This window comes from Gigantopelta aegis, chromosome 9, assembly GCF_016097555.1.
Source record: "Gigantopelta aegis isolate Gae_Host chromosome 9, Gae_host_genome, whole genome shotgun sequence".
Classification (NCBI taxonomy): domain Eukaryota; kingdom Metazoa; phylum Mollusca; class Gastropoda; order Neomphalida; family Peltospiridae; genus Gigantopelta; species Gigantopelta aegis.
Window position 1 is genome coordinate 82,609,986 of NC_054707.1, and position 18,865 is coordinate 82,628,850.

At 39.1% G+C, this 18,865-nt stretch overlaps 1 protein-coding gene across 1 annotated transcript in view; it reads left to right on the forward strand.

The window, feature by feature from the left end:
• The first annotated feature begins 4,497 nt into the window (after positions 1-4,497).
• LOC121381001 (myomodulin neuropeptides-like) overlaps positions 4,498-18,865 on the forward strand; it is a 68,260-nt gene continuing 53,892 nt past the window's right edge. The window contains exon 1 of the mRNA XM_041510073.1: positions 4,498-4,934. Within this exon, the coding sequence (XP_041366007.1) occupies positions 4,874-4,934 (61 nt within the window). The 5' untranslated portion in view covers positions 4,498-4,873. The remainder of the gene's footprint in view (positions 4,935-18,865) is intronic.

An 18,865-nucleotide genomic window follows, 5' to 3' on the forward strand; every position in this document is an offset into this window, starting at 1 on the left:
TCTTGTAGACCAGTCGCCATACGCTTGTAGATCAGTCGTCATACACTTGTAGACCAGTCGTCATACACTTGTAGACCAGTCGTCATAAACTTGTAGACCAGTCGTCATAAACTTGTAGACCAGTCGTCATACACTTGTAGTGCCGTTGTCGTACTCTTGTAGACCAGTCGCCATACGCTTGTAGATCAGTCGTCATACACTTGTAGACCAGTCGTCATACACTTGTAGACCAGTCGTCATAAACTTGTAGACCAGTCGTCATACACTTGTAGTGCCGTTGTCGTACTCTTGTAGACCAGTCGCCATACGCTTGTAGATCAGTCGTCATACACTTGTAGACCAGTCGTCATACGCTCGTAGACTTGTCGTCATACGCCTGTAGACAAAATCGTCATACGCTCGTAGACCAGTAGTCATACGCTTATAGATCAATCATCATATACGTGTAGTGCCATTGTCGTACTCTTGTAGACCAGTCGCCATACGATTGTAGTGCCGTTGTCGTACGCTTGTTAAGGCTGTGGACAAATCAACCCAGCGCATCTGCTAATTGACCTTCGAAAGCAAGCTGACCACATTATATATTGGATACAAAATGATTTTTTTGATCGATCATTCACATATCTCCGTATGTAGATCAGACGTGGGTGATTAATACATAGCATCAGAGATTATGATTCGAGGCTATCTCGAACGTTGTTATTAGTTTTTAATCGACATTTGGCAAGACGATATGAAGGAATTAGCGGGGATAACCTCAGCGTGAAAAACAAGGTCAGCAGAGACACAAGGGGAGAGAATATCAAAATACACTAACAATTATATCAGCGCTCGGTTCTAATGCTATAAAACTGAGACAGAGCGAGAGAGAGAGAGAGAGAGAGAGAGAAGAGAGAGAGAGAGAGAGAGAGAGAGAGAGAGAGAGAGAGAGAGAGAGAGAGAGAGAGAGAGAGAGAGAGAGAGAGAGAGAGAGAGAGAGAGAGAGAGAGAGAGACTTTGAGAGAGAGAGAGAGAGAGAGAGAGAGAGAGAGAGAGAGAGAGAGAGAGAGAGAGAGAGAGAGAGAGAGAGAGAGAGAGAGAGAGAGAGACTTTACAGAACTCAAAAGTTAGGGCCGTACCTAGCGTAAAGTAACTGTGGACGGTGTGTCATAAATAAACAGGCCACTGTAATATAGTTTATTTTCTCTAATTCATATAAAAAGGGAAATTGTAATGTAAAACGTGCGTAGTACGTGGATATAGATACATAAATATTCTCCTTTTTGCCTTGTCCATGACAGGTAACTTAGAGCTTAGTTGGATATATGTACGAAACTAAATTAAAATTGAATAGATGAAACGATTGGGTAGGAGTTGCGGGATACCACGAACAAGGAAAATGTACATTTCTAAACTAAATAAGTTAAATGATTAGAAGTTATAACAGTACATTTCTAAACTAAATAAGTTAAATGATTACAAGTTATAACAGTACATTTCTAAACTAAATAAGTTAAATGATTAGAAGTTATAACAGTACATTTCTAAACTAAATAAGTTAAATGATTACAAGTTATAACAGTACATTTGCCTTTGTTACACACGTAAAATGTTCCCTATAAAAAATAATGTTAGTTTTGTTTTGTTTCTTGTGTCTTTATTTTCTTCTCTCTTTTATTTTAGTTTGCTTTGGGTCTTTTTTTTAGTTCTGCAGTGAAATAATTATTAAAATCTATTTATGTTTTGCTTTAAGTGTGTTTGCAATATGTCGTGCACTAAACCATTCATTACTGACAAGTTGGGGAAATGATTTGAAAAAGTTTACCATGATGACCAAACCGGTAATTAAAGTGTTTGTATCGTGTGACTTCCGACAAACCATAGAATCTAATAGTCATATTCTCTGAGGCGTTAACTGGACACCGGCTACTACAGAGTGCTTACGCTTGTCATAGTCATATTCTCTGAGGCGTTAACTGGACACCGGCTACTACAAAGTGCTTACGATTGTCATAGTCATATTCTGCCAGGCGTTAACTGGACACCGGCTACTACAGAGTGCTTACGCTTGTCATAGTCATATTCTCTGAGGCGTTAACTGGACACCGGCTACTACAGAGTGCTTACGATTCTCATAGTCATATTCTCTGAGGCGTTAACTGGACACCGGCTACTACAGAGTGCTTACGATTGTCATAGTCATATTCTCTCGGTCGTTAACTGGACACCGGCTACTACAGAGTGCTTACGATTGTCATAGTCATATTCTCTCAGGCGTTACCTGGACACCGGCTACTACAGAGTGCTTACGATTGTCATAGTCATATTTTCTCGGTCGTTAACTGGACACCGGCTACTACAAAGTGCTTACGATTGTCATAGTCATATTCTGCCAGGCGTTAACTGGACACCGGCTACTACAGAGTGCTTACGCTTGTCATAGTCATATTCTCTGAGGCGTTAACTGGACACCGGCTACTACAGAGTGCTTACGATTCTCATAGTCATATTCTCTGAGGCGTTAACTGGACACCGGCTACTACAGAGTGCTTACGATTGTCATAGTCATATTCTCTCGGTCGTTAACTGGACACCGGCTACTACAGAGTGCTTACGATTGTCATAGTCATATTCTCTCAGGCGTTACCTGGACACCGGCTACTACAGAGTGCTTACGATTGTCATAGTCATATTTTCTCGGTCGTTAACTGGACACCGGCTACTACAAAGTGCTTACGATTGTCATAGTCATATTCTCCCAGGCGTTAACTGGACACCGGCTACTACAGAGTGCTTACGATTGTCATAGTCATATTCTCTCGGTCGTTAACTGGACACCGGCTAATACAGAGTGCTTACGATTGTCATAGTGATATTCTCTGAGGCGTTAACTGGACACCGGCTACTACAGAGTGCTTACGATTGTCATAGTCATATTCTGCCAGGCGTTAACTGGACACCGGCTACTACAGAGTGCTTACGATTGTCATAGTCATATTCTCTCGGTCGTTAACTGGACACCGGCTAATACAGAGTGCTTACGATTGTCATAGTCATATTCTGCCAGGCGTTAACTGGACACCGGCTACTACAGAGTGCTTACGATTGTCATAGTCATATTCTCTCGGTCGTTAACTGGACACCGGCTACCACAGAGTGCTTACGATTCTCATAGTCATATTCTCTCGGTCGTTAACTGGACACCGGCTACCACAGAGTGCTTACGATTGTCATAGTCATATTCTGCCAGGCGTTAACTGGACACCGGCTACTACAGAGTGCTTACGATTGTCATAGTCATATTCTCTCGGTCGTTAACTGGACACCGGCTACCACAGAGTGCTTACGATTCTCATAGTCATATTCTCTCGGTCGTTAACTGGACACCGGCTACCACAGAGTGCTTACGATTGTCATAGTCATATTCTCTCAGGCGTTAACTGAACACCGGCTACTACAGAGTGCTTACGATTCTCATAGTGATATTCTCTGAGGCGTTAACTGGACACCGGCTACTACAGAGTGCTTACGATTGTCATAGTCATATTCTGTCAGGCGTTAACTGGACACCGGCTACTACAGAGTGCTTACGATTGTCATAGTCATATTCTCTCAGGCGTTATCTGGACACCGGCTAATACAGAGTGCTTACGATTGTCATAGTCATATTCTCTCGGTCGTTAACTGGACACCGGCTACTACAGAGTGCTTACGATTCTCATAGTCATATTCTCTCGGTCGTTAACTGGACACCGGCTACTACAGAGTGCTTACGATTCTCAGTTACACACACCTCCATACGTTTACCTCTCCAAACTTGAAAACGATTAGAAATAGCCACCGGCCTCGGTGGTGGTGTCGTTGTTAAGCCATCGGACATAAGGCTGGTAGGTACAGGGTTCGCAGCTCGGTACCGGCTCCCACCCAGTGCGTGTTTTAACGACTCAGTGGGTAGGTGTAAGACCACTACACCTTCTTCTCTCTCACTAACCACTAACGAACTAACAACGAACCCTATGTCCTGAACAGTCAGCCCAGATAGCTGAGGTGGGTGTGCCCAGAACATTGGATATAAGCACGAACATAAAGTTGAACTGAACTGAACAGAAATAGCGCGAAGTTTCGCCTACGCAATTAAGTGGCCACGATCGATTAAACAGAACCGTGATTCACAAACCGTTCTGCTGGAAATGAAGAAGGGGGGGGGGGGGGGGGGGGGGTGACTGTATTAACTATCATACATAGCTGCAATACATCTCAATATTAAATAAACCTACAAAAATATGAAACAGGTTTGTCTTGATTAAATATCCACCAATATCTTCAAAAGGGTCACGCGGATCTGTGGGAGGTTCCTTTCATCATCAAGTTTGTCGACAAGTTAGCAAACCGTCCACGCAATCAGGACCACCGTTAATACCCACGGGCTTATTATAGCAGCACTCGCGCATGCTGTTTAATATTAATGATGCAGAGTCGCCGTTCCATTCACTATTCGTGGATACTTTTCCCAATGTAGGGTGGAGCTATAGCCAACGCATTTCCCGTGCCAGCCTCTCCTAACGGTTAACGCCAAATTACTACGGTCGGATTTGGCGACTCTTTGTAATTTCCGTAAAGGTTTATCAATATATAGGCCTGGTCTACCACATAACACGGCCAGCAAAAGCAATACTCGGGACCACAGAGGAAATTTTTGTTTTATCGACTTCTCAATTTTGAAGGCACGGGTTCTGACACGTTGTGTTAGAGTAAGTTAAGTGGCCCGCCTGGAAGTGATTTTCCCGCCGCAACTTGTCTTCTGCCGCAGAAAGATATAGAACGTCACTGTGCATGCTACTTGATAAGAAGATTGGGAGTTAAAAAAAAACTGCAAAAAACCAAACAACATAACATGATCAGTTTTCGTCCATCAAAGGCCGTGATTTTCGTTCTCCTTGTCGTTTTTAGTGAAGGTAAGTTGATTATATTTAATCATTTAATCTGCCTTCAGCAATAAATTGAGTAGATTTAAAAAAAAAAAAACCCCACCAAAACAAAACATCATGGTACATATGATAGGCATATCTCGTTTTGTCCATTGCTATAACAAATGTGTCTAAGCTAGCAAGGTTATATATAGATATCATTTTTCACAAGACTAGATTAACGTTTAGCCAGAATATCCAGACAAGGGCCTTTCTGGACTGACGTCTGACAAATAGATTCTTTAACATTTACCCAGTCTCATTGATTACAAGTTTCATAGTTCGTATCGCTCAACTAAAACGTTAACACGTAATTTCTTATTATTTGCATCCAACAGCTATACGGGAACTTCTTTAAAGTGATTCGTATCTAGCAATTACATGTATTCATGAAATCTGGGTCTTTAAAATTTCCATGAAACAATTTACAAGGAAATACTACGAGTCTCGTTCTACGTCGGTAGATAGAGCGTTCTGTTCTTCCTGTTGGCTAGCAATCACGGCATACCTCTTAAGCTCATTGCTATTCAAAAAGTAGCAAATGCGATATAATGGCTTTCGTCTCTCACAAAATTAATCCGTTACCATGATATATCTGACGCAAACCTGTAACGTTGGAATAATGTCTAGTAACCTCGTAACCCCGTGTCTATCGAGAGATTCTAAATGTGATATGTATAAACATTTGTCTAAGATCCCTAGGATATGTACCTAGCAACTGTCCATGGTGTCCAGATATTGTTTTAAAGTGTAGTCTACACATGCGGAATGTGCTGTGACTTACAGTGTTAACGGTTTGTAGTGAGAGTGTCAACCAACTGCGCTAAAGCAAACTTATTTGTTTGACTTAAAGGTGTAGAATCTAGTTTTAACCCGTAAAAAATGGACACTAAGTTTAGTTAATTTACAAACCTGGAACTCATTTAAATTACAATAGTGTGGAAGAAGAGTTTGTGACGTTAAAACGGGAAAGATCCTTAAAAATAGATTAGAATTCGAACCAATAAACCGCTACTTCTCAGACGCACGTGCGTTTTTAAAAATGTGAAAAATGCATTGTTTGGTATTAGAAACACCAGGATGACCAGAAACACTTCGGTTCTACGGAAATGGATAATCTAAAGAATAAAATGTAAGTAATGTTTGATTTCAGTGATCGTAAACGGCTCTAATAGTGAAAAATATGCTGTAGTGTTTAAACACTAGAGTCTGTCCCTTTAACAGATTAATGTGTATTCGTTACCAAATTTCATGCGTTAAAGAATACATACCTTCCGTTATATTTAGAAGGAGTTTAAATTACTCCATCCCTCTGTGTCGCGGTGCAATAGGGATGGAATCTCCAGTAAAGGATCTCCTCGGGAGTGGCTGTCCTCCTACAGACGAGACACTAGATAGATATTCATGCAATCGACCACTATTTTGCCAAATGCATTGTGCAGAGATACGTCCCTGATCACGTATTACGGTTTCATCATTCAGATTAAGACAGTTACCATGCAGATCATAAATTGTTTCTATAAAAATTTTCCCAACGACGATAATTTTGTTTGTTTTTATTATTATACAGAAGACTAATTTTGGTTTTGACTCTTTTTTATTGTTAAATATTAATTATCCTGTCAAGCACCATGATTGATTAAAAGCAGACAAATTACATCCAAGCCTGAACTAAACGTATTATCAGCTGTCAGCACCTAGCGAGGTTGACAGCAAGCAGACCACTCCTCTCAGAAAGAAAAACTGTGTCAATTTGCTTTAAAATTACCTTTGCATCTAGTTGAAGAAGACACCATATTACTGCGCTTGTTGTTAGCTGTTTTTGATTTTAAATGTTATTAACCTGTAACTATATTATGCACTTACGATGATCATAGCGCTAAGATCGCTTCGGGAAACGTGGCCATGCAGCCCTCCTCCCGCATTACTTTAGGTTAGGTACAGCACCGATATCGTCTTGATTTTAAAAATCAAGCATGAAATATCTGGCATTGTCATGTTCCGATTTTACACACCGACACTCTGTCAGACGCAAGTGTTCTTAATGCCTCGATGGTGTCGTGAGATATATATATATATATATATATATATATATAGAGAGAGAGAGAGAGAGAGAGAGAGAGAGAGAGAGAGAGAGAGAGAGAGAGAGAGAGAGAATTTTAACAACTCAGTGGATAGGTGTAAGACTACTGCACCATCTTTTCTCTCACTAGCCACTAACAACTAATAACTAACCCACTGTTCTGGACAGCCAGACAAGATAAGATAGCTGAAGTGTGTGCCCAGGACAGCGTGCTTGAACCTTAATTAGATATAAACATGACAATAAGTTGAAATAAAATGATTATGACTGAACGGAACCAATCGTCTGTTTTGCGCCAATTTATCGTCTGCCACCCAAATATTTCTTCGTCGAAGGCAGAGTGTAGCTTGGTGGTAGAACACTCACATGAGATGCGATGGATTCTAGGATCGATCGACCTCAATGAACGGGTTTTCTCCGGAGGGCAAGTGCACTATTTTCACTTATTTACAGACTGAGCCAGATCCCGCCCTTTTTAAATGGAGATGTGGTCATACCGTTACAAAACGTTACATGGGAGGGAGGGGAGTGGGGAGGAGAAGTGCACTATTTTCACTTATTTACAGACTGAGCCAGATCCCGCCCTTTTTAAATGGAGATGTGGTCATACCGTTACAAAACGTTACATGGGAGGGAGGGGAGTGGGGAGGAGAAGTGCACTATTTTCACTTATTTACAGACTGAGCCAGATCCCGCCCTTTTTAAATGGAGATGTGGTCATACCGTTACAAAACGTTACATGGGAGGGGGGAGGGATGGGGCAGGAGAAGTGCACTATTTTCACTTATTTAATTATTGATCGGGGGCGGTACCTAGCCCAGTGGTAAAGCGGTCGCTTGATGCGCGGTCGGTGTGGGATCGATCTCCGTCGGTGGGCCCATTAGGCTATTTCTCGTCCCAGGCAGTACACCACGACTGGTATACCAAAGCTATCCTGTCTGTGGGATGGTGCATATAAAAGATCCTTGCTACTAATGGAACAAATGCTGCAGGTTTCCTCTCTAAGACTATATTTATCTCAAATTTACCAAACGTTTGACACCCAATAGCCGATGATTAATAAATCAATGTACTCTAGTGGTGTCGCTGAACAAAATAAACTGTAACTTTATTTATTGAACGAACCCCCATAGTCCTTACTCCATTTTTGATATGATTTGTTTTTGAAAATTGTATTTGCAATATCCCAGAAAGTTCGTTAGACCATCTATAATTAGACATCAATGCGAGAAGCATGTCCTATTAAACTGTTTTGTTCATTCCGCGGCCTTTTATCTCCCAATATCATATATCTCCCCTGTCTCGCTCCCAATTCTATTTCTTTTTTCCTGAAGGACTTAACACGAGATTGTACAAATTCAGAAAGACTAACCGAGGGAACCTTGAAAGACACGAGACGGATGAATGAAGTCAGTTTGGAAGTAAATCGGAAGAACGTTCTATAGACGTTATTGAAAGACGTCACTACAAATTGCTTTGTCGTGTCTCATCTGAACTATAATGGATAATAAATGTACAGCACGCCCACTTATATAATAATAACAAAACCTGGATAAAACCATGGAAAACAGTTCATGGGAAACATATATTTTATTGTCAATTAAGTGATATTGATATTTTCTTGCAGGCAAAACGACGAAGGAAAATGTGTTTTGTTTGCTAATATGCAGCATTAATCGAAACCATCAAAAATAAACAATTTCCTTCGAGTTTTTCTTCTCTTTTTAATTTTTTATAAAAGAATGATGTAAATTTGACGTATCCTGCGTTGGTTGTGTTATATATACAAGATAGTAATATACAGATACGCTTTGTTAGTGGTATACAATTCAATACTGACAAATCATAAAGTGTGAATAGCTTTTGTTACTAAACTATTCCAGTGAAACGCATATAAGAATATAATCCATTGGTCCGACGCCAAATACATGTAACAGTAATTTAAAGTATTTTTTCACTATTATAGCTGTTTTTGATCATTTAAATTAGACGTACTTACATTTTATTTTTTAGAATATTAATTTTAGTACAGTGGTTCTGATCATACAGGTTTTTGCAATACCTCAAAATGCATTTTTAAATTTTTTAAAAACGTACGCTCGTCTGAGAAGTAATGGCTATCGAGACAAGCTCTAGTTATTTTACATTCCCTGTTTAAACACTACAGACTTTAGCTTCTCTATTTTGTTATAATCTTATCCAAATGTGCGTTGCAGGTTTCTAACTAAACGTAGTGTCCATTTTCACGGGCTGAAACTGGGGTCTGTGCCTTTAAGTTGTTGAGTGAAACATTTCTTTTTGGGGAGTAAAACTTCCGACTGAAGTGCGTGCGGAATTGTAGCTCATTGCTAAACAAACAGCCCTCTGAAGTGCATGCAGAAGTGCTCGAAGTGAAGTTCATTGGTAAACAAACAGCCCTCTGAAGTGCATGCAGAAGTGCCCGAAGTGAAGTTCATTGGTAAAATGCATTGCTGAAGTGAGTGTAAGGATGATTTCCATTGGTAAAATATCGGACCAAAGTGTGTATGGACCCTTTTGTATATTAGTAAAATATCGGACCAAAGTGTGTATGGACCCTTTTGTATATTGGTAAAATATCGGACCAAAGTGTGTATGGACCCTTTTGTATATTGGTAAAATATCGGACCAAAGTGTGTATGGACCCTTTTGTATATTGGTAAAATATCGGACCAAAGTGTGTATGGACCCTTTTGTATATTAGTAAAATATCGGACCAAAGTGTGTATGGACCCTTTTGTATATTGGTAAAATATCGGACCAAAGTGTGTATGGACCCTTTTGTATATTGGTAAAATATCGGACCAAAGTGTGTATGGACCCTTTTGTATATTGGTAAAATATCGGACCAAAGTGTGTATGGACCCTTTTGTATATTGGTAAAATATCGGACCAAAGTGTGTATGGACCCTTTTGTATATTGGTAAAATATCGGACCAAAGTGTGTATGGACCCTTTTGTATATTGGTAAAATATCGGACCAAAGTGTGTATGGACCCTTTTGTATATTGGTAAAATATCGGACCAAAGTGTGTATGGACCCTTTTGTATATTGGTAAAATATCGGACCAAAGTGTGTATGGACCCTTTTGTATATTGGTAAAATATCGGACCAAAGTGTGTATGGACCCTTTTGTATATTGGTAAAATATCGGACCAAAGTGTGTATGGACCCTTTTGTATATTGGTAAAATATCGGACCAAAGTGTGTATGGACCCTTTTGTATATTGGTAAAATATCGGACCAAAGTGTGTATGGACCCTTTTGTATATTGGTAAAATATCGGACCAAAGTGTGTATGGACCCTTTTGTATATTGGTAAAATATCGGACCAAAGTGTGTATGGACCCTTTTGTATATTGGTAAAATATCGGACCAAAGTGTGTATGGACCCTTTTGTATATTGGTAAAATATCGGACCAAAGTGTGTATGGACCCTTTTGTATATTGGTAAAATATCGGACCAAAGTGTGTATGGACCCTTTTGTATATTGGTAAAATATCGGACCAAAGTGTGTATGGACCCTTTTGTATATTGGTAAAATATCGGACCAAAGTGTGTATGGACCCTTTTGTATATTGGTAAAATATCGGACCAAAGTGTGTATGGACCCTTTTGTATATTGGTAAAATATCGGACCAAAGTGTGTATGGACCCTTTTGTATATTGGTAAAATATCGGACCAAAGTGTGTATGGACCCTTTTGTATATTGGTAAAATATCGGACCAAAGTGTGTATGGACCCTTTTGTATATTGGTAAAATATCGGACCAAAGTGTGTATGGACCCTTTTGTATATTGGTAAAATATCGGACCAAAGTGTGTATGGACCCTTTTGTATATTGGTAAAATATCGGACCAAAGTGTGTATGGACCCTTTTGTATATTGGTAAAATATCGGACCAAAGTGTGTATGGACCCTTTTGTATATTGGTAAAATATCGGACCAAAGTGTGTATGGACCCTTTTGTATATTGGTAAAATATCGGACCAAAGTGTGTATGGACCCTTTTGTATATTGGTAAAATATCGGACCAAAGTGTGTATGGACCCTTTTGTATATTGGTAAAATATCGGACCAAAGTGTGTATGGACCCTTTTGTATATTGGTAAAATATCGGACCAAAGTGTGTATGGACCCTTTTGTATATTGGTAAAATATCGGACCAAAGTGTGTATGGACCCTTTTGTATATTGGTAAAATATCGGACCAAAGTGTGTATGGACCCTTTTGTATATTGGTAAAATATCGGACCAAAGTGTGTATGGACCCTTTTGTATATTGGTAAAATATCGGACCAAAGTGTGTATGGACCCTTTTGTATATTGGTAAAATATCGGACCAAAGTGTGTATGGACCCTTTTGTATATTGGTAAAATATCGGACCAAAGTGTGTATGGACCCTTTTGTATATTGGTAAAATATCGGACCAAAGTGTGTATGGACCCTTTTGTATATTGGTAAAATATCGGACCAAAGTGTGTATGGACCCTTTTGTATATTGGTAAAATATCGGACCAAAGTGTGTATGGACCCTTTTGTATATTGGTAAAATATCGGACCAAAGTGTGTATGGACCCTTTTGTATATTGGTAAAATATCGGACCAAAGTGTGTATGGACCCTTTTGTATATTGGTAAAATATCGGACCAAAGTGTGTATGGACCCTTTTGTATATTGGTAAAATATCGGACCAAAGTGTGTATGGACCCTTTTGTATATTGGTAAAATATCGGACCAAAGTGTGTATGGACCCTTTTGTATATTGGTAAAATATCGGACCAAAGTGTGTATGGACCCTTTTGTATATTGGTAAAATATCGGACCAAAGTGTGTATGGACCCTTTTGTATATTGGTAAAATATCGGACCAAAGTGTGTATGGACCCTTTTGTATATTGGTAAAATATCGGACCAAAGTGTGTATGGACCCTTTTGTATATTGGTAAAATATCGGACCAAAGTGTGTATGGACCCTTTTGTATATTGGTAAAATATCGGACCAAAGTGTGTATGGACCCTTTTGTATATTGGTAAAATATCGGACCAAAGTGTGTATGGACCCTTTTGTATATTGGTAAAATATCGGACCAAAGTGTGTATGGACCCTTTTGTATATTGGTAAAATATCGGACCAAAGTGTGTATGGACCCTTTTGTATATTGGTAAAATATCGGACCAAAGTGTGTATGGACCCTTTTGTATATTGGTAAAATATCGGACCAAAGTGTGTATGGACCCTTTTGTATATTGGTAAAATATCGGACCAAAGTGTGTATGGACCCTTTTGTATATTGGTAAAATATCGGACCAAAGTGTGTATGGACCCTTTTGTATATTGGTAAAGCATCCCACTAGAGTGCTTGTGGGATATAGTTCATTGGAAATATGTCTTCACTAACGTTCATTTTGAAAATGGGATATAGCGCATTAGTAAAATGTCTAAATTCAAATGTTCGTGGGGATATAGTAACGTCACTGATAAAACTTCACGACGACTAGTATATCAAAGACTGTGGTATGTGCTATCCTGTCTATGGGATGGTGTATATAAAAGATTCCTTGATATTAACGTAAAACAAGTATAGCGCGTTTCTTTAAGACTATTTATAAAAATTACCAACTGTTTGGCATCCAACAGCCGATCTTTAATAAATAAATAAATGTGATCTAGTGGTGTCGTTAATCAAACAAATTCTTAGTTTTATAAAACGTTTGTAATAGGTTATCAGACATATAGAGATTTTTCAGTTCTAATCACTAATTGTCCACGATTGCTATATTAGAAAGATGAAATGTTTTATTTAACAACGCACGCAACACATTTTATTTACGGTTATATGGCGTCAGACATATGGTTAAGAACCACACAGATATTAAGAGAGGAAACCCGCTGTCGCCACTTCACGGGCTACTCTTTTATATGCACCATCCCACAGACAGGGTAGTATGTACCACGGTCTTTGATATACCAGTCGTGGTGCACTGACTGGAATGATAAATATGCTATATTAGAGGCATTGCAATACAATATGTTAAATACAATTGGATAAGTCAATGTAGATGTTTTGGTCTTCAGCTTGAGAACTACAACAAGCCCTTTCTGATCTTTCACAACTTCGAGCACTATTCCTACTACCTAGTGCCCATGAATGTCAATGATTTATATTTCCCGCATGCGTTTCAAAGGGATTTACAAAACATATTGCCACACACTTTATGGTGTGTCAGTATTGCTTACTACTAACAAAACATATTGCCACACACTTTGTGGTTTGTCAGTATTGTTTACTACTACCAAAACATATTGCCACACACTTTGTGGTTTGTCAGTATTGTTTACTACTAGCAAAACATATGCCACACACTTTGTGGTTTGTCAGTATTGTTTACTACTAGCAAAACATATTGCCACACACTTTATGGTTTGTCAGTATTGTTTACTACTAGCAAAACATATTGCCACACACTTTGTGGTTTGTCAATATTGTTTACTACTAGCAAAACATATTGCCACACACTGTGTGGTTTGTCATTATTGTTTACTACTAACAAAACCTTCATTCAAGCTTCTGAGCCTATTTCACTAAACATCGTAAGTTTACGTCTACGACTAGCAGTTATACCGGGCATACGTTTACACGTGTTTGGCATCTATTTCACTAAACATCGTAAGTTTACGTCTGTAACTAGCAGTTATACCGGGTATACATTTACACGTGTTTGGCATCTATTTCACTAAACATCGTAAGTTTACGTCTACGACTAGCAGTTATACCGGACATACGTTTACACGTGTTTGGCATCTATTTCACTAAACATCGTAAGTTTACGTCTGTAACTAGCAGTTACACCGGGCATACGTTTACACGTGTTTGGCATCTATTTCACTAAACATCGTAAGTTTACGTCTGTAACTAGCAGTTATACCGGGCATACGTTTACACGTGTTTGGCATCTATTTCACTAAACATCGTAAGTTTACGTCTGTAACTAGCAGTTACACCGGGCATACGTTTACACGTGTTTGGCATCTATTTCACTAAACATCGTAAGTTTACGTCTGTAACTAGCAGTTATACATACATTTACACGTGTTTGGCATCTATTTCACTAAACATCGTAAGTTTACGTCTGTAACTAGCAGTTATACCGGGCATACGTTTACACGTGTTTGGCATCTATTTCACTAAACATCGTAAGTTTACGTCTGTAACTAGCAGTTATACCGGGCATACATTTACACGTGTTTGGCATCTATTTCACTAAACATCGTAAGTTTACGTCTGTAACTAGCAGTTATACCGGGCATACATTTACACGTGTTTGGCATCTATTTCACTAAACATCGTAAGTTTACGTCTGTAACTAGCAGTTATACCGGGCATACGTTTACACGTGTTTGGCATCTATTTCACTAAACATCGTAAGTTTACGTCTGCGACTAGCAGTTACACCGGCCACACGTTTACACGTGGTTGACATCTATTTATTAAAGAAAAAAAAAAGAGAAGAAATATGTGTACTTCTAACTGTATTTATTGTACTATAATTGAATTACGAATTGTGGTTTAGTCGTAAATTTACGCGCAAAACCAGGTTTACGATGGTTTATGAAATTGGGTTCTATATGTTACTACAACAGATTTTGCAATGATAACCTGTAATATCAACCTGTAGAAATGACACAGGGTGCATGACTCCAGGGCTTCCGTCAGATTTTGCAATGATAACCTGTAATATCAACCTGTAGAAATGACACAGGGTGCATGACTCCAGGGCTTCCGTCAGATTTTGCAATGATAACCTGTAATATCAACCTGTAGAAATGACACAGGGTGCATGACTCCAGGGCTTCCGTCAGATTTTGCAATGATAACCTGTAATATCAACCTGTAGAAATGACACAGGGTGCATGACTCCAGGGCTTCCGTCAGATTTTGCAATGATAACCTGTAATATCAACCTGTAGAAATGACACAGGGTGCATGACTCCAGGGCTTCCGTCAGATTTTGCAATGATAACCTGTAATATCAACCTGTAGAAATGACACAGGGTGCATGACTCCAGGGCTTCCGTCAGATTTTGCAATGATAACCTGTAATATCAACCTGTAGAAATGACACAGGGTGCATGACTCCAGGGCTTCCGTCAGATTTTGCAATGATAACCTGTAATATCAACCTGTAGAAATGACACAGGGTGCATGACTCCAGGGCTTCCGTCAGATTTTGCAATGATAACCTGTAATATCAACCTGTAGAAATGACACAGGGTGCATGACTCCAGGGCTTCCGTCAGATTTTGCAATGATAACCTGTAATATCAACCTGTAGAAATGACACAGGGTGCATGACTCCAGGGCTTCCGTCAGATTTTGCAATGATAACCTGTAATATCAACCTGTAGAAATGACACAGGGTGCATGACTCCAGGGCTTCCGTCAGATTTTGCAATGATAACCTGTAATATCAACCTGTAGAAATGACACAGGGTGCATGACTCCAGGGCTTCCGTCAGATTTTGCAATGATAACCTGTAATATCAACCTGTAGAAATGACACAGGGTGCATGACTCCAGGGCTTCCGTCAGATTTTGCAATGATAACCTGTAATATCAACCTGTAGAAATGACACAGGGTGCATGACTCCAGGGCTCCCGTCAGATTTTGCAATGATAACCTATAATATCAACCGGTAGAAATGACACGGGGTGTATGACTCCACGGCTCCTGTCATTGTTCCTAAATAATGAAGGGGAATCGTAGTCTAGGTCTTCTTGTTCCAAATAAAACAATTGTATTTGCATGATAGGATCCGCAGTGGGTCACCGGCTTAAAATAATTAACTGGTTTGATTAACTTTTAATGTGTCTACCTGAGGTGCTGGGATGGGATGGGAAAGTTTGTTTTACATGCCCATATATACTGAAGGTTCAGGCACTCCCACCACTAATCTCTGACTTCGCCAGTAGCCTATTCCGAGACGGGATGGTACCTGAGGTGCGAAGGTTCACCTGATCGAATCGCCCTTAAGTAGACCTCTTTTAACTTTGTTTTCTTTGCTCTGCCCAGTGTTGTACGACGGACACATGAATGACCTTAGTCATATCTTATTTGCGGGGCAATTAGTTTGTAATAATAAATAATTCACTTACATAAATCAATAGAATAATAAAATTATAAACAGTCGATGCATATAACCAATAAGTTAACCATTTAACACATGTTTAAATCCGCTGAAGGTTGAAGCATGTCTGTCTGGGACTCCACTCCTACCCCGCCGCCCCCCCCCCCCCCCCCCCCCCCCCCCCCCCCCCGACCGAACTCACAGAGGAATATTTTCAAGACCGGGGGATGGTGGTTGATAGAACGGATATAGAAACTGCATTTTTATTTTTAAAACTATAGCGTTAAAAAATTAAAATAAAATGGAATAATAAAACGTTACAGTAAGTATTTTTAAAATTCACATACATTATTATTGTTATTTAGAGAGGATAAAGTCGGTAAAGTCCACGGAGAAATACACTCTGAGTTATAGCTAGGATTCGAGACCAGTACCTACAAGCGTTTTAAAAGTGGATCAGAGATCGATGGTACATACAATAATTCTGATCCGTCTTAATCCCCCCAAAGTGTTAATCTACAAAATATCTGCTCAGCGACCATAATGTTGTGCGGGTTTTTAAAAACCTTAATTGCGGTTTGATTATTGAAATCTAAGTAGTGCTGCTGTCGGTAAAAGGAGTCGCTAAAACACGGATTTCTAAAGAACCAACTGTCGACGAGCGTGAAAAGAGCGCTGAATTGATAGCTCGTCAGTGGTGTTTTTCACTTTATAATGGTTATGAATGACCTAAACGCCGATTACTCGATGTGTGTACCCACTTTGGTGGTGTAGAGTTCAAAACATATGTTTTAAGGCCGATAGGTACTGGGTTCGCATCGCGGTACCGGCTCTCACACAGATGTTTCAAACGTTTAATATGAAGGTGTAGGACCTCCACAATGACATTTCTGTCAGTAGGCACTAACAACTGATTATTAACCCTTTTCCTGGTGAGACGGCCAAGATAGTATATATGTTCCTAGCACAGCGTGTTCAAATCTTAAATGACTATAAAGACAGTCACGTTAAAACAAAAATAATGTGCATCTGTGTGGCTGCGTGCATGCGTGTTAAAATGTTGTCAGCAATTCCCGTGACGAATTCAGAACTGATTTATTACCTAATAAAACGTTTAAATGATAAGCCGACATACAAATCCTATTTCAACAAAACAGTAAATTACTAATTGCATAACAAATTAAATAACGTCCTATAAATAAGCAACGTATCTGATATGTTTGAAACATGAATAAATGTATGGTCATGCGATATTTATTATTTGACTGCTGTGTCATATATTTTACAATGACGACGACTTCCATTTTTATCAACATACAATATAGCCGCCATACTGGCTTTAGATTGTACAGATATTATATCGAATAATGCGCAATTGCCTGTCAAATGTTTGTAAAAGGTAAACTTTCATCGATTAAACAGATATGATGGCATTTTTTTCTCCAGACGAATACTTCCAAGATGGCCGCAAACGAAATAACACATTTGTAATTTTCCAACATAGTGTAGGCGTGTGTGCGGGGATTGGTTTTTGTTAGCAAGGGTGAGATCTAGACCGTGACGTACGAAGTTTATATGGAGGGGGTCGAGACATGCTTCCAACAAAATATATTGAAAAAAAAGAAGAAGAAAGATAATATGCTTGAGCAAGGAGGGGAAGAAAGGAATTGTTTTATTTAACGACGCACTCAACACATATTATTTACGGTTATATGGCGCACACAAATATTGAGAGAGGAAACCCGCTGTCGCCACTTCGTGGGCTACTCTTTTCGATACAGACAGGGTAGTACATACCACGACCTTTGATATACCAGTCGTGGTGCACTGGCTGGAACGAGAAATAGCCCAAAGGACCCACCGACGGGAATCGATCCATTCTGAGACATAGTGATCTGTATTGTTATTACTGGATTTTACATTTTACAAGTATTTCGGAATTTTAAAAAATATACTTTGAGATAAAAACATTAGGATGACCTGAAGAACATTTGTTGTGACGTCATTGATATACTAAGTAAGGAAATGTAATTCGTGTATAATGTTAATCGTTCAAGGGCTCTGATGGCCAAACACAATACTGCGCTGTCTACAAAGTCAGGAATGTTTCTTTGAAATACATGTATTTGTGTACAAGACAGCTTAAGCGACATTTTAAGTATGTTTTGAAAACGGTTACACATGAACCACAGTAGAAGGAGTCTTATTTGAAGCAAGTCTCGGAAACATTTGCACATGAACGACAGCGAAAATAGTCTTGTGTCGCAATGAATATCTTTGGAAACAGAGATATTAAACTGATATTTGAGTTTAAAATGATTTATTTTCTTGTTTTATTTAATGACACCACTAGAGCCCATTGAATTATGAATCATCGGCTATTGGATGTCAAACATTTGATAATTTTGACATATAGTCTTATATGAAAAACACGCCAAATTTTCCTATTAGTAGCAAGGGAATATGCACGATTCCACACATGATAGCACATACCACGACCTTTGATATAGCAGTCGTGGTGCACGGACTGGAATAAGAAATAGCCCAGTGAGCCCACCGACGGGGGTTGATCCCAGACCTACTGTACATCAGGCAAACGCTTTACCACGGGGCTACGTCCTGCCCTGAGTTTAAAACGAAGTAGTTTTATTAAATAAATAAATAAATAAATAAATAAATAATTAAA